We start from the raw sequence: 16215 nt of genomic DNA on the forward strand, positions 1-16215 counted from the left end.
AGGCCCCCCTGGGGCACATCCCCGGACTGGCCAGTAGGGAGGTGGAGCCAGATATGGCTTGAGAGCCATACGTGCAGCCCCCTGTCCTAGACCCTTGTCATTTACCAAGACCAAGGAACTCTGATTCAAAATCTAATTCATTTATACCAGGTTTCTAAAAGTGCTTGGATCTTTGTAGCCAACAAAGGAGCTCTGGGAAAAGAACCTTGAAAACACTCAAGAAATCTGGATTAAAGTCTCTTGGGGCGGCAAGAGGTGCTAGAAAGAAGGCATTGAGTTATCTGTGGGTATGTGTTGTCATCATTACTAGAGGACAATATGGTACTCTGAAAATTATAATTTTCTGAAGGTACAGGTAACATTGTAGAAATAGACATGGGGATTGGATGGACTATCACTTTCATGAGGACAGAAGCATGGGTAGAGGGCTTTCTTCTTAAAATCACAGTTAGAGAATGTGTAGATGTGTGATCTATCATTCACATTGAAGAAAGAGATTTCTCTGTCCTCATAGTTTAAGAAAACTCCTACTCTATGGGCCTGTACTGAGAGACTGAGGGCTTTTCTATAGGGGGTGTATGTAAAATACTCATATTCATTCCATAGCCCCAAAATCCAGTAGCCTTTGTCAGGAGAGAATAGGACTTTCTCTTTCTCCCTGGTCACATCATTCCAACATACCCCCAGGTACCAATTCGTCAACTTCCCAACCTCCACCTCCCAGTAATGTTTTCCAGAGGAGAAACTCTGTGAGGCCGCTACACATGGAAACTGAAATCTCTTATTTTCAAGTCCTTTGTCTTCACATGTCATCGCATCTTTATATGTCACAGATCTCCTATCTTCAGATACACGGAGTTTGTGATGAGCAGTATCTGGATCCAGAGTAACTTCCACTGGGGGAGATAGAAAATAGGGAGGGAAGAAACGAGGGTAAAAGACAAGGGAGAAGAAGGAAAAGAGGAGAAATGAGAGACGTATAGAAACAGAGAGATTTGGAGACAGACAGACAGAGGAAGTAATAAGAAAAGAGTAAGCAAGAGAAGCAAAGGATAGAAAAGACAAGGGGAAGAGAAGCCAGGAGATAGGGAAGTAATAGAGATGAGAAGGGGGAGCTTTTCTCAATGAGACCAAGTAATGTTGGTGCCAGAGAGTTTCAGGGGACGATTTCTTCCCACCAGCTTTTTTCTCTTACCTTATCCCTTGTCATATAGTCACATAAGGTCACATAGCTAGGCAGTATCTGAGTCCAAATTCGAACCCAGGACTTTTCACCTTTGGGCCTAACTTTCAGTCACTGAGCCACTTAGATGACCCCAAGACCTTCTTTCTTGATGGAAACTTTTTAACCTTTATCTTAGGAAGAAGGCAAAGAAAATTCTTAAGGAGAATTTAATGTGTCCTCATGTGTCACTGTACTTGGTATATTGAATAAATTAGGCTGGACTACATTCTCACAAATGAAGAGAAGTCATCTACCACTAGAGTGAGGGCATATGATGAATATGACTTGCTCTTTATCACAACTAATATATTATAAATAATTTTCTATGTGTCTATTTTGTTATTGATTCTATTGTTAAGAGATTGTATATTCAATAACTATAATATGACTTTAATCTTACATATGAAGAGAAGAACAGCTGCTTATAGAGAAATATATTTCTCCATTTTATTAAATAATTTGTAATAATGGTGTGAAGCCTCAGAGATTGATGAGAAAGAGGTTGCAGGGTTATTAATTAATTAGAAAATATACAAATATGCTTCTGGATTACTCTATAATTGCAGATAATCATGACACTAATAAAGAATTCTATCTTTCAACCCAGCCCAACTTTCCTCCATTGTATTCTTCTGAGTACAATGACTGAGTACTGACCCTACATCATAGTTACTCTATTGACTCTTTCCCAACAATGAAGTCTCAGACCTCCAATACCAGCTCTCCTCCCCAAGCTGTTTCTTCAAAGCCAGGGAAAAAGGCAGAAGTAATAGAAGATGTATATGGGGAGACAGGAGAAAAGAACCAAGACAATGAAAAAAACTAGGTTTCAGTTACCTGAATATGCAGTGGCTGTGATCCATTCTGAAAATAGAGAGCTAAATGTTATTTCTGGGACTAGGGACAAAGAGGAGGCAAGTAAGGAAAGGTGAGTTGAAAACTAAAATGGAGATAAACATGAATGGAGGAGGAAGATTTGAAATGAGAGAAAAGTTGTTCTCTTACCTGCCTTTTTCAGTTTTTCCTTCAAGTCTAAAAATAAAAAATCAGAAATGAGATGACACTGAGAAATAGATCCTCTCAGAAAAAGTCTGGTACAAAATAATAAAAATAAAACTTACCCAATGTTTTCTTAATTTTCTCTAAAAATGAAGAGAAACACAAAATTATATGTAAAATGTAACTTGGGTAAATCAATATTTAAATAAAGAGGGGGAGCAGCTGGGTGGCTAAGTGGATTGAGAGTCAGGCCCAGAGATGGGAGGTCCTGGGTTCAAATCTGATCTTAGACACTTCCTAACTGTGTGACCCTGAGCAAGTCACTTGACTCCCACTGCCTAGTCCTTACCACTCTTCTGCCCTAGAACTAATACATAGTACATAAGACAGAAGGTAAGGGTTTTATTAAAAAAAAGCCAGAAAGGGAAACATTTTAAGGAAACCAAATCCAGGGGCAAAAGGTAAAACTATTTCTAAAAATGGGTCTGTCCCAGAAGCCATTTCCTCAGGATGGTCAGGACTGAAAGGGAAAAACAAAATGAAGAAAAGAAGTAAATGCAGAAGTGAAATGTCACAAAGAGTTTTGCAATACTGTCTCCTCTTTATTCCCATTACCTTGATTATAGTTGACAAAAATTAGAAAAATAAGGGCAGCAAAGAAGAGAAACATCATTATAAAGAAACCGTGGATCCAAGGGGAGGTCTGGTAAAAGTGATCTGTAATAGAACCACAAAGAATCAAAAAAAAATCAGTGCCAGTCTCAGTATTTTGTTGTGGGAAAATTATTGATAATGATGATAATAAAATAATGATAACAAAAAAATTCCAAAGTGCATAATTATTACAAGTAATGGATACAGAAATAGCATAATATAGTGGAAAGAGCCATAGATTTGGAGTCAGAGAATCACAAATTTACAATTGGAATCTTAGAAGCTATCAAGACTGACTCCTTCAAAGGATATAAATGGGCAGTTTTCAGAAGAAAAAATTGAAGTGAAAAGGACTCTAAGTCAGTGATGAGCAAACATTTTAAAGAGAGTGCCAAAGGAAAGGAAATGCTCATCTGTCAGTCTGTTTCTAAGGCAACTCTTTTGAAGTTTCATTGTATTGTATCCTACTCATTGAATTTGCCAGATTAGGAATAATGTCGTGGGGCTGGATAGAACATTTCAGGGGGCTGCATCTGGCCTGTGGGCCATAGTTTGCCCATCACTGCTATAAATCATTAATAATTAGAGAAATGTAAGTTAAAACAATTTTGAGGCATCAAGTCACACCTATCAGATTGGTTAAAATTGTAGAAAAGGAAAATTACAAATGCTGGAGAGGATGTGGAAAAATTTAGACACTAGTGGTTGAGTTATGAATTGATGCATCCATTCTGGAGAACAAATTGCAACTATGCCTAAAGAGGTATAAAACTATGCTTATCCTTTGAAGCAGCACTATCATTATTAAGTCTGAATCCAAAAGAGAATAAAGAAAAGGGAAAAGAATATTTATGTAGAAAAATATTTCAGCAACTCTTTTTGTGTTGGCAAAGAATTGGAAATTGAGGAGATGCCCTTCATTTGACGATTGACTGAACAAATTGTATGATTGTGATGAAATCTATTGTGTTATAAAAAGTGAAGAGGAGTTGGTTTTAGAAATACCTGAGAATACTTATATGAAGTGGTAATTGCCGGGAGAAAAATAGGATCTTTTAATAAGGTCTTTTATCTGGATCCCATCAAGGTCAACACAGTTTTTGGCAAAGCCCTGTGCTGATTTTTATGACCTGAAAATTGGGCCATAGGGTGGATGGCTTATCCAAAAAATCTGACCCCTCTTTGTGACTCCTTTTTGATCAACACCTTTCGTTATTGAAAGCATTATAATCTAGATTTTTAGGATAGCCTCAAGTTTTATAGAAAATCCTTAAGTACCCGATAGTAAACCAGCATTTAATGAGTTAACAGCCCTTTCCCTCAGCTGAGAATAGCAGAAATTAGCAAAAGCTGTTTGTATCTTTTCTCTCCACTCCAGATGTCCAAAGGACACTGCATGGCAGGTCCAAGCAAATTCCACTCTCACTTAGGTACTTTCCCGTGACAAAATATACCCCACAATCTTAAAGTCTCATTCTTTAACATATCTCTTGAAGTATGGAAACTTTTACTAAAATAAAAATTAGATAAAGTAAGACTCATTCTTAAACCTTGAGCACAGTCTCATCCAGGCATAATCTACATGAGAAAAAATTTGTATGTTACATCATTCTTTTAACCTTGGGTGTTTCTATTCAGCTTTTGATTTCTAATGTACTTTGTAGAAAAAACTGTTCTTGAAAAAATATATAAAATAAACCACAAGCTCAGAGACTATTGGAGCCGTCATGAGCTAATGTGTTAGACTGACAGTTCCCAGTTTCTGCTTCATTCTTTCTCACCTAAACCATACACCTTTCCAGACCCCTGGTGCTGCTGGCTAGCTTACAGCAGGTAATTCAAATTGAACAAAACCTGTAGAACATTGTACACAGAAATAGCATTGTTTTAACTGTGAAAGATTTAGCTACTCTGATCAATACAATGATTCACAATAATTCCAAGGGACTCATGTTAGAAAATCCAATCCATCTCCAGAGATAAAGCAAAGTGATGAATTCTGAATGCAGACTAAAGCATATTTTCTTCACTTATTTCTCTTGCTTTTCATTTTTACAATTTGGCAAGTATCAAAATACATTTTGTATGACTTTATATGTATAATGGGGATCATACTGTTTCTCTTCCTACTAGGTAGGGGAGGCCCTGGAGGTAGAGAATTTGGGACTCAAAAGAAATTTTTTAAAATAAATGCTATATAAATTAAAAAAATGAAAAAAGACTAACTTCATTTTTTTCTATCAATCAGGGACCTGAAGCACTGAAAAGATAGGGGCCTTTCTCAGTGTCTGTGGTGGGGTTTGAACCTAAGTCTTCTTGACTCCAAGACCAATATCCTTTCTATTTCACCATGGAATGCCATTTCTGTTGCTTACTGGCTATTAATTAGGCCTTAGTTTTTTATTAATAAAATTAATTGTTGAATTAGATGTTTGTAAGATTGCAAATCTAAAACTGGAAAGTAAATTATTGTTCCTCTAATTAAATCCCTTCATTTTATGGTTAAAAAAAGAAGCCCACCAAGGTTATACTCAAAGTTAAGTGTAAGAGTCAATAGTCATAAAACTGTTTTTAACTTCCTCCAATGATATGAGGCTAACATACATCCGGAAAGGGTGGAAATGATAAAGATGTAAATAGTTCTAGTTCTTAATTGAGTAGTAAACTTTACTCTGTGAAAGGTAAAGCCATCAGTCCATTTCCCTTTGAGGACTAAAATGTACTTAGTTGGCTTCCAAAAGTTTTCCTGTTAAAGTGCTGTTAGGGGGCACAATGGACTCAGTGCTTTGCCTCAAGTGAAATCCAAGCCCAGACACTTAGTAGCTGTGTGACCCAGTGCAAATCACTTAACCATATTTGCCACAGTTTTCTCATTTGTAAAAATGATATGAAGAAGAAAATGGCAAACCTCTCTTTACCTTTGCCAAGAAAACCCCAAGTGGGATCATGAAGAGTTGGGCATGACTGAAAATGACTGAGCAACAACAGCAAAAAATATATATTTAAAAGATTCTTCAAAACTGAATTTGTATCAGTGGCCTTAGAAAGTATATAGTTGCACCAGTAAGAACAGTAACAAATGATCAGGTAGAGATGATAGTACTAAAAGCTATTTTTTAATTTGACCCTTGACATAACTGTTAACAAGACTGAAAAAAGTAGAGCAAGATCCTACACCTCCTCAAAAGGTCCATTTGAATATCCATAAATGAAAAAAACATGGGCTTTGAATATATTTTAGTAACCATCTATAAATTCTCATTTTAGATTGAGGTTTTTACCTTTAGAATTGCCTTATTATTTGAGTAGAATCTTTTAGATCACAGTTTGTTAGTTTGCTTGTTTTTGTTTGGTTGGTTTTTTGGTATCTCTAAAAACATTAAGTGACTGAAGGACTCATCTTCTGTATTATCTTTTTTTAATTGTTGTTTGTTTTGTTTGTTTGTTTTTTAAAGATTTTCTCACCCATAAACTACACTGTCCCTGTCTTCAAGAGGGCTCAGGCAAAGTAGAAAGAACAAATGATCTGGAAGAACTGGAACTCTCAGAACTTTCAGATTAGTTCCAAGAGCCTTGGGCTGATATTCTTCTAGCTTTGCTGTATATAAGATTAGCATGAAACTTTCACCTCATGAAATCATTACTAAAAGGCCAATATTATTAGGCTTTGTCAGGCCTTACTAAATTATACTAAGTCTTCTCAATAGAACTTTTGAGTAATGCTACCTAGGGAACCACTGCTGGGGTAGTGCATGACTTGGAACCTAGCAAGTAAATCTAGAAAAATATACATCTATAAATCTATTTTAGAAATAAGGTGGAAAGTCATATCCCACAGTAAACAAAGCAGATCAGGCTGACGACTTGTTCATGGTGTAGGAGGAGTGCCTTTAATTTAGATTTACAAGGAAATAAATTTCCCAGAAGTGGACAAAATCACAAGGTAGGCAGTTAAGCTCAAGACAACGGAGCGAAATACCTTCTGACTAAATGGAAATTAATATGCCTGATAATTCAATTATGTTTATTGTCTCTTGTCTCTTACAATGCTGTGACCCTTTCAGAAAAGTCCCTAAGGCTCAAATTTAAGAGCATACTGTAATAAATCCTGGTCCTCTTTCTCCTAGTTCCTTGTAAAATTATTGAGATTAATGTCCCACAGAAAAATTCTACCCTTGAGATATAGGTCCCCATGCCTAAGTATGGATATTTTTTGCCAACACTTACTACTGATCAAAACAATAGCTTTAAAAGTTTCAGAAGGATAAAGACTTTTTTCTTATTATGACTTTGCATTCTTGCTAAGAGGTTTAAACTGCTTTTTTGTTCCCCCTTTAGTTTATTTCAGTATGGTTAATTTATGTCTTCCTCTTTGTCTTTAAGAGAATGATTTGTATTTTGTATGACTTGATATGTATATATTTTTGTTTCAACACTTCCATAAGGCTCTTTGCACTAAGTTCCTTTTTCATGGTGTAATTAACTGCCTTAAATATAATATTAATAAGATGTAATATAATACGAGGGTAATGCAAAGTAATAATGTAATAACAATGTAATGTATTAAGGTAACAACTATCACTGACTCTTAAATACTAATTGTTAAGGAAACTGCCAAAAAGCAAGAGGAAGCAAAGGAACTTAAAAACTTCAGGAATATAGACATTGAACAGTTCATATTTAATAATACTTCTGAAAATGTATCAAAGAGGGGAATTATGGGGAAGAAATAGGTACCACAATTATTATGTGACATCTTAATAAACTAATCTTCTAACTACTTGGTGAACTTATAATAGAAAGTTCCCAACCCTTATTGAAGGAGAAATAACATAACAAACTATGCAAGAACACAGTAAAGACTTGATGTTTTTGTATAAAAGATCCTTCAGTTTTGTCTAAAATGGTTTATTTCATGATCATAAATGCATTTGGTTACTACTCCCTTTGTCGAACCTTTAAGGGATGTTTTCTTACAAAGAATAATGTAATAATTCTTTCCAAAAACTTTCATTTTCTTCCTTCAATAAACTTTTCTACCTTTTCTCTTGTAAAATGCTTTACTTTTATAGGCTAAATTGCCTCACAATGCTGCTATTTGGGTGTGTATTCTACTAGGGTGTGAAAACTTCTGAAAAACAAATCTGTATTCCAGGAAACTGAAGCTACTATCAGCAAAAGCAGTATTCGTTACAATGATAAATAAACATACAAACAAACAAATAAATAAATAGTGATAGATATAGTTTTTGTCAAGAGATCCCATTTCTCTTCATTGAGATAATTAATTGGGAAAGCAATTTATAATTATACTTAATAAAATGAATAAACTATATACTTGATCCAGAGATTCTATTAGGTATATAGCCCAAGAAGTAAAAGTAAGAAATATAAGCAAAATATTAATTAATTGTTGTCACCTTTTTGTGACAACAAGCAACTGGGAATAATATAGGTATCCCTTCCACATCACAACTTTCTCCACTATGGTCTTGATATATTTCAAATTGGCATAAGAAAATTAAATGGGAATTTAGGAAAATTTTGTGGAAGATACAGACAACATACAAAAGCCAGGTGATGACACAGAAAAAGTTTAGAAATTCAGAAATGAATAAAATATGTATATGATATTGTACAATATCAAAATACTTTATCTTTTAATAAATTAAAAGTAATCAATTTTCTTTATTGCAAACACCCCATAAGAGAAAAAGGGGAAAAAATTAACTTCTCTAGTGTAAAGGGAGGACCAAAAATTTTCACATGGATTTTCCAGATCATGAAGGTGCTACTCCCCTAACCCCAGTGATATGGAAAGGATCCCTGTACATTGCTATGAGTTTCTCATTTCTCTTGCACTATCTTCACCTGAAGAATTTTAATCTGTGTTACTCTATTTTTATTTCTTTTAAATCCTTTGAAAACTTTTCATAAATTAATTAAAATATGGGTTTGATAGATCTTAGTTAATTATTATCCCACCTTACTTAAAGCAAATTATCAGAATTTCCATAAGTTAATCAATCATAGGTTTTAGACAAAGTATGAAATGGTTTTGAAAGTCATTTGACAAGTGAAATGAAGCTATTCAGGAAGTCTGCCCTAATTGCTGAGGGATTTGGTCACTCTTTTGGATCCTGCATAAAAGTATTCAGTGAGGCATAATTAATGAATTTCAGAAATAGAACCACTGTAGCTTTCCGGCAATGTCTCTGAATAGAAATCTCCTAGAGTAGACAAGGCTCTGCCATAGCTTCAGATTTGGTCAAGTCTTTTCTCCTCCCTACTTTGGTTAGAATAGGTCCATGGGGATCTGAAGGGTCTGGAAGATTCATCATCATCCTACTATCATTCTTCTGAGATAACATCATGTAGTGGCAGTGCCACAGACTTTTTGGAAGGATGTTCTCTATTGCTTGTCCTTGTTGTACCACTCTAATAAATGCCTCTTTCTAAAAGCTCTTTAGAAAAGCTGACTAAATTGAGATTCAACTGATGATCTTGGAGGAAAGCATATTGACAGACTCTCTAATGACAGTATAGACCTGTGGTGGCAAACCTATGACACAAGTGTCAAAAGGGGGTACATGTGTCATTGTCTCACACAGAGTTTGCCAAAATTTGTTACTAGAAATCCAGGGGTGGGGGGAAGGTGTAGGGCCTTGGCTGCTCCCCTCTTGCTCTGCACAGGTGCCTGAGGGCATTTCTCACATTACCTGCACCTCTAAAAGGTTCTCCATCACTGGTATATAATATAACCTCCTGAGATTAGAACTTTTAGGGGGAAGTAAAGCTTCAACCTAAGACAAAATTCATCTGGAGGAGTGAGAGTTGGGTCAAGGATTCTCAGTTTCTTTGGGCTACGTTGAAAATACAGGTGAAATTAAATTCATTTTCTCTCTCCTTTGTCACAAATATTCCTCCTGAAGGTCCCCAATTCCCCATTTCAGAAACTAATTATATGCTAATTGAAGTATTGATTTCTTTCATGATCATAAAATGAATTGCTTCAGGTTTCAAAGGGGACCCTGCCTAGGTAAAGCAATATATCTGACAATTAAAAATGCTTATACTCACCTTCTGCAAACTATTTGTGACTGTATACATTTTTATCATATTCCTCCTCAGCCTTTATTTTTTCAAAAGGGACATAAATCCATAAATCTAAGAGTAAGTTAAATATTTTACAAATTCATTCAAGCATATATCCCTTCTATTTCCTTCCTCTCTCTTCTACTCACCTGCTACCTGTAGTCTGGATTCCTTCTTTTGTCCAAGGGCAAGGTTCAGTACTAAACATGAAATGTTCTTATTGGAATGTTCTTTTATAGTAAGTCTGGTTTCTATGGAAAAGAGGCCATGATCATCTTGATTCACTGTGTAGTTTAGTGACAAATATTGTTCTGGATCATATCTCCATTGTATTTTGGGCTGAGGCAACCACCCAGATGATTGACAAACCAGCAATATCCCTCCATCTCTGTATCCCTCAAGTGAGATAAGAGGGGTTGACCCAAGAGCTGCAGAGAATAGTAAATGAAGTTAAGCCACAAAGCATATTTCAACAATATTTGAAAATAGCTCATCTAGTCATGGACTATTTTATAGAATTTGTTTCTGTCTCTCTTTATTAAAAAGTATGAAAACATGGCAACATGGCTTCTTTAGCAGAACACTTTAACTAAATTAGCTTAGATATAGATGGTGAGGATATCAAACGATTGGAAATAATAACTGACCTGCTACCTGTAGCTCCCAAGTGTACTCTTGAAAGAAAGTTTTGGAACTGAACCAACATCCATATGTTGCCATGTCTGAAGAGGTTATGCTCTTTAGTTTTAAGGAGACTGCCCCTTCAGCAATGGCATCTTGCATAAATTGGGTTCTTCCTTGATATTCCTGCATTTGCCTTTCATCTATTTCTTTTCCATCTTTGTAGAGAAGTAACACAGAAGAGAATTGGTTTCTGAAGAACCTCACCTCCATGTCCTTCACATTCATCTTGGGAGAGATATGACAGGAGAACAGGACATCTTCTCCTATCAAAGCCTGAATAGACTTATTTGGGCCAATCACCTGAAACTGACCTGTAGTAATAACCAGAAAAGTTCTATTAATTAAGAACATTTGGCAATGTAATGAACAGGGCTTGCATTAAATACAGAATGAAGGTGTTATATCACTTCTTCTTTATCTTCAGCTACTTTATCCAGGACAGAAAATTTTCCTTTTTCCATTGACACCAAACAAGGTTTTCTGAGGTTACAATTGTATGCCTCTAAGCAAAATATGAGTGCTAGAAGGGGCTTCAGGCATCATTTAATACATCCTTCCATCAAATAACAAAATTCTCTGTGTAGTATTCCTTCGATGTTATCACTCAGATCTTGTTTATTCATTACTAATTATTGAGAACTTTACAACATAAAAATCAATTTATTCCATTCTAGAATAGTTCTAATTAAAGATATTCATTATATTGTATTAAAATCACATTCCCTATAACTTGTGCCATTAGTCTTATTTTTGCCCTTTATACTTTTCAGATTAATTCTAATTAAAATATGTTGATAAGAAATCACAAAAAATGTTGTCATCCAGACCAATGGAGAGAGTGCCCACATCAATATGAAAGGTCCACCAAAGTATAGAAATTTTTTGTTTCCTGAAGGATTCTGTTCACCATCTTGATCTTTCTTCTACACTTCATAATAAAGGATTAAAAGGTTTGCTGCTCAGACAAATTGGGATGAGGTGGAGAAGACAAAATCACTCATATCGTTTTTCTTATTCTTCCTGATCTTTGGACCAGGAAGGATACAATACAATAACGATAGAAATACAGCAATAAGGTAAGTAGCAAGTTGAACTTAAGTTGCTTAAGTTAAATGTTCTTACTTCATCTAGGTTCAAAAGTTCACCTACTCACAATAATATTAAAGCCATCAAATCCATATTAAGTATCTCCCAGAGTTTTGAAAGAATTGGATGATATGTGATTGTGAAAACATGGTTGGTGAAATCTGAAACAACCCAGTGAATGGCAAATGGGCACATGTAGATTTCACAAAAAGAAAAAGAAGAGTTTACAAACTATAGAGTTGTGAGCTGTCCAAGATTCAGTTGAAGTAAGTTTGGATGGGTTCATCATTAGTTTGTTCTAAGTGTCTCAGGACCTAAAGGAGTTTTACCCGAAGGAATTTACACCTCACACCAAAAAAGTAAAACTGGTTCTGCAGTAGATTGCCCTTTTAAAGACAAAGGTGAATCCCAAACAATTAAATCAAAGTTTCTTACAGTATGTGCATGTCCTAATTTGTCTTACATTCATCAATAATGATAAGGAACAGGCTCTAAATTGTTGCGGTTGTTGTCTTTCTTCAGTGCTGATCATAGTTTATTGTACAGGCAACGAACAAATATTTGTAAGGAAGGAAGGAAGAAAAGAAAGAGTATGTTTTAATGGAATCTTTCACTGAATTCAGCAAGTGACCAAAATGAAAGGAATTTCAAACACTATGCCAGGCTTGGGAGACATACTTGGTGAGAAAGATACACTTAGTTCTTCTCAAATAATACAAGAATAGTGATATTTTGGCTTATTTCTCCAAGAGTAAATAATAACTGGCCATATGATAATGGCAGCAACTTGAATTTAGTTGACTAGGTTTAAAAGATAATATCTATAAACAAGAATCAAATTGAATTATTTTTTAAGTGGACTTCAGTGAACATTTAACCAGCTGAACTATTGTCTTTCACATAGTTGTCCAATATTGCCAAGTTGAAATGAGAATAGATATGGAAGCAAAAAGAAGGGTGAGTATAGAACAAACAGTTAGGGAGGCTTACCTGATCCCAGTTCTATGAGACTAAGAATAGAGATGAAGAGGAAATGGTGCTCAAAGGTATGGAAGACTTGAATGGGGCACAGGAGAGCTAGGACATTCAACATATTTGTGGATCTGTTTATCAGAATCTGAAACGAAGGACAAATAGACAATGATAAGCCCTGGAGGCAAGTCAGAGCTATGAACCTAATTCCCTGATTCATGTTATTACAAATATGACTTTTATCGATTTGGTGATTAACTAGACTTGAGAAAGTGATGGAGAAAATGCTTCACATACCTTTCACCTACATTGCCGTTCCTACTCAGAAGCAAGCATCGTTAAAAACTAAAAAAATAAAGGAAGATAAGTGAGCTGCCACTTCCCCTGGGAAGGAAAAGAGTGAGAGAGAACATAGTAGACAATGGACATAAAATAATAAAATCTCTTGTATCTCTACTGTAGGTCCCTCTGAATTGACTTTCTATTCATAGATTAGAGAAAGAAATAGCTGAAGTCCATAGTAGAGCCCGTAAGAGAGAATATACACATGGGACTGATATTTGCTATCGAGTGCAAATGTAGGTGTTTCAAGTAGGATTTAGATGAGAAGGTAAAGTGAAATGTTGACACTTGTATTAGGAATTGACACACATATCTGCAATCTGAATGCAAAACCTGAGGCTCAACAACTTAGGGAAGCATATAACCCAATAGTAGAAGGAAAGGAGAAATGTTTTTAGTTATACTATCTGATTTTTATAATACTTATAGAAAAGATCTAACTGCTATGCAAATGGAAAAAGCTTTTTTCTGTTAAAATGAATTTAATTAATTAAAATTGTAAGGGTTTTGAAAAGTGAAAGCAAAACCACACTTCAGGTATATAATAAGATAAGATAATAATCAATGTATATTTAAATACTTCCCAACCTTTAAATAGGATGGAAAACTAGATTCTATTGCCCGTTTTTCTGAGGAGATTATATAAACTTTGTGTAATATCAGCATTGGGACATAGAGCTTTTCACATATCATTTTGTCCTTCCCTCCGTCTTCAAGAAGGTTGTTCTCTCTTCTACCTTGAAAGTATGTATGTGTGGCATGGAGGGCTGTTCTCTCCTCTGCTTACACTGCCTGTGCTCAAGTGCTCAAATATTGACTCTCTGCCTCTTTAGGTATCTCTTTGTCTCCCTGTGTATAGGAATGGAAACAAATGACAATTCATTTTAGCATTTGTTTGTAATATTTTTATAAAGTTGCACCAAAATGTTACCCTGAAGTTAATAATTTGACCATAATCAAATAGGTAATTTGTGTCCATTTTTTCCTGTCCAATTTATTCCACTGATTAGCTTCACACAAACACATGAACATACATATACATGTGCCTCGGGGCAAAATTTTCATGACAACTATATAAAAATATTACAGATGTTAAAAAGGATTAGCATTTGTTTCCATACCAGAAGTTTCACCCCGCCAAAGACATGCATGCTTCCTCCAGGATATTTAATTTTATCCTATAAGTTTGTTCATATTTCCTAATATTCACTTACCAGAGGTAAGGAGATAGGGCAAAGAGGAAGGTTATGGCTAGAGGAGCTTCAGTCATTGCTGAGAAGACAAGAAAGACATCTTTAAATTGAGCAGGGGTTGATCTCTTTCATGATCGTTCTGAAGAAAGCTGCTTCTCCTGTGAGAAGTAAAGTTTTAGGTTCTCTTAAGTGTAGTCCTGTGTGTGCTAAGAGGTGAGGACATGAACTTTGGAGTATTACCATATCATTATCTTAGTTGAATTTTCTACCCAGGGCAATAATTGGAAGTCATAAACATCTATGCTATCATAAAACAAACTGACTTCTCTCTGCTTTGAAGAGCTACTCTCAGACCAAAACAGAGTCAGGTGACTATTACTAGTTTTTATTTAAGTGTAAGGAAAGAGTTAGGGTTTGAACTAACACTGATGGATTTCTTAGCATGACTGAAGGAAGAGAGGCTTGGGATAGTATTGTTTAGTTAGTTGAATACTCTTTTTTTCCTTCTGGCTACTTGTAGTATTTTCTCCTTGGCCTGGGAGTTCTGGAAATTGACAATAATAGTCCTGGGAGTTACACTTTGGGAACTTTCAGGAGGCGATTTGTAAATTCTTTCATTTTCTATTTTCCCCCTTTTTTTTCAGAAACAACAGGGAAATTCTAGTTTATAATTTCTTTTTTCCCCTCTGTCTTTGAAAAACTCAGATTTTATCTTATTTTTATTTGAAAATTTTCATTTAATTAAATAATTTAAAATATTTTTCCATGGTTACATGATTCATGTTCTTTCCCTCCCTTCCTCCCACTCCCACTGTAGTCAACGAGCAATTTCACTGGGTTTTACATGTGTCATTGATCAAGACCTTAGAGCAGTGGTTCCCAAACTTTTTTGGCCTACCGCCCCCTTTCCAGAAAAAATATATTAGCCCCCTGGAAATTATTTTTTTTTATTTTAATAGCAGTTAATAGGAAAGATAAATGCACCTGTGGCCATTAACCCACCACCCCACCCCCCGGATTGCTGCAGCACCCACCAGGGGAAGTGGCGCCCACTTTGGGAATCACTACCTTAGAGGATTTGGACTTGAAATGGCCCCAGTGAATTTCTTAGTATGATTCAGGTGTTTAAATATGAGGATGAAGATGTTCAAGAGGTATATACTCTTTTTTTCCCATGCTAGATAAGTTGTTTCATTCTGAATTTAACAAACGCCAAATAAAATGAATATTTTTTATACATGGTGTGGTAGGGGGAAGGATGGTACATGAAACTATGTATCCATGTTATGTACACCTTGCTTTTCTTCTAAAATGTCCAATATATTCAATATGTAACTTCACAAATTTGTCCTACATATATCTGATTCTTTGTAAAATTTTATTATTTATTTTAAACATTATTTTTTTTCAAATTTTGAATTTCATATTCTCTTCCTCCCCCAACCCCTCTCCCATCCATTGAGAAGATAAACAATACTGATTATATATGTGAAATCTTGCAAAACATATTTCCATATTAAACATTTTGCAAAAAATGAAGTGAAAAATTATATTTCAATTTGTAATCAAAGTAAATCAGTTATTTCTCTAGAGGAGGATAGCATTTTTCATCATAAGTCCCTTGGAACTGTCTTGGATCATTGTAGTGATCAGTCACTAAGTCTTTTACAGTTGATCATCATTATAATATTGTTATTATGATGTATAATTTTATCTTGGTTCTGCTCATATCACTCTGTATCAGTTCACATAGGTCTTCCGAAGTTTTTCTGAAGCCACTCCCCTACTCTTTAGTATTCCATCACAATAATATGACACAAAATATCCAGTTATTCTACTATTGATGGGCATCCCCTCTCATCTAATTCTTTGCCAGGAGTCACATACTTTTAAGTGAGTGAACTCTTTGTACCCATTCCTATTTCTTGACTCTGGATACTTCTGATTATCAATCAACCCAGAGAC

General features: G+C 35.2%; 1 protein-coding gene across 1 annotated transcript; it reads right to left on the bottom strand.

The window, feature by feature from the left end:
* Positions 1 to 230: 230 nt before the first annotated feature.
* LOC123235625 (butyrophilin-like protein 3) lies at positions 231 to 12836 on the bottom strand. Its single transcript, XM_044661816.1, is given in 9 exon segments — positions 231 to 390; positions 392 to 896; positions 2063 to 2089; positions 2231 to 2257; positions 2347 to 2367; positions 2840 to 2941; positions 10123 to 10401; positions 10621 to 10968; positions 12734 to 12836. Coding segments are annotated over 9 exon segments (1572 nt in total).
* Between the last annotated feature and the right edge of the window lie 3379 nt (positions 12837 to 16215).

The sequence above is a fragment of the Gracilinanus agilis genome, chromosome 2 (assembly GCF_016433145.1).
Source record: "Gracilinanus agilis isolate LMUSP501 chromosome 2, AgileGrace, whole genome shotgun sequence".
Lineage (NCBI taxonomy): Eukaryota > Metazoa > Chordata > Mammalia > Didelphimorphia > Didelphidae > Gracilinanus > Gracilinanus agilis.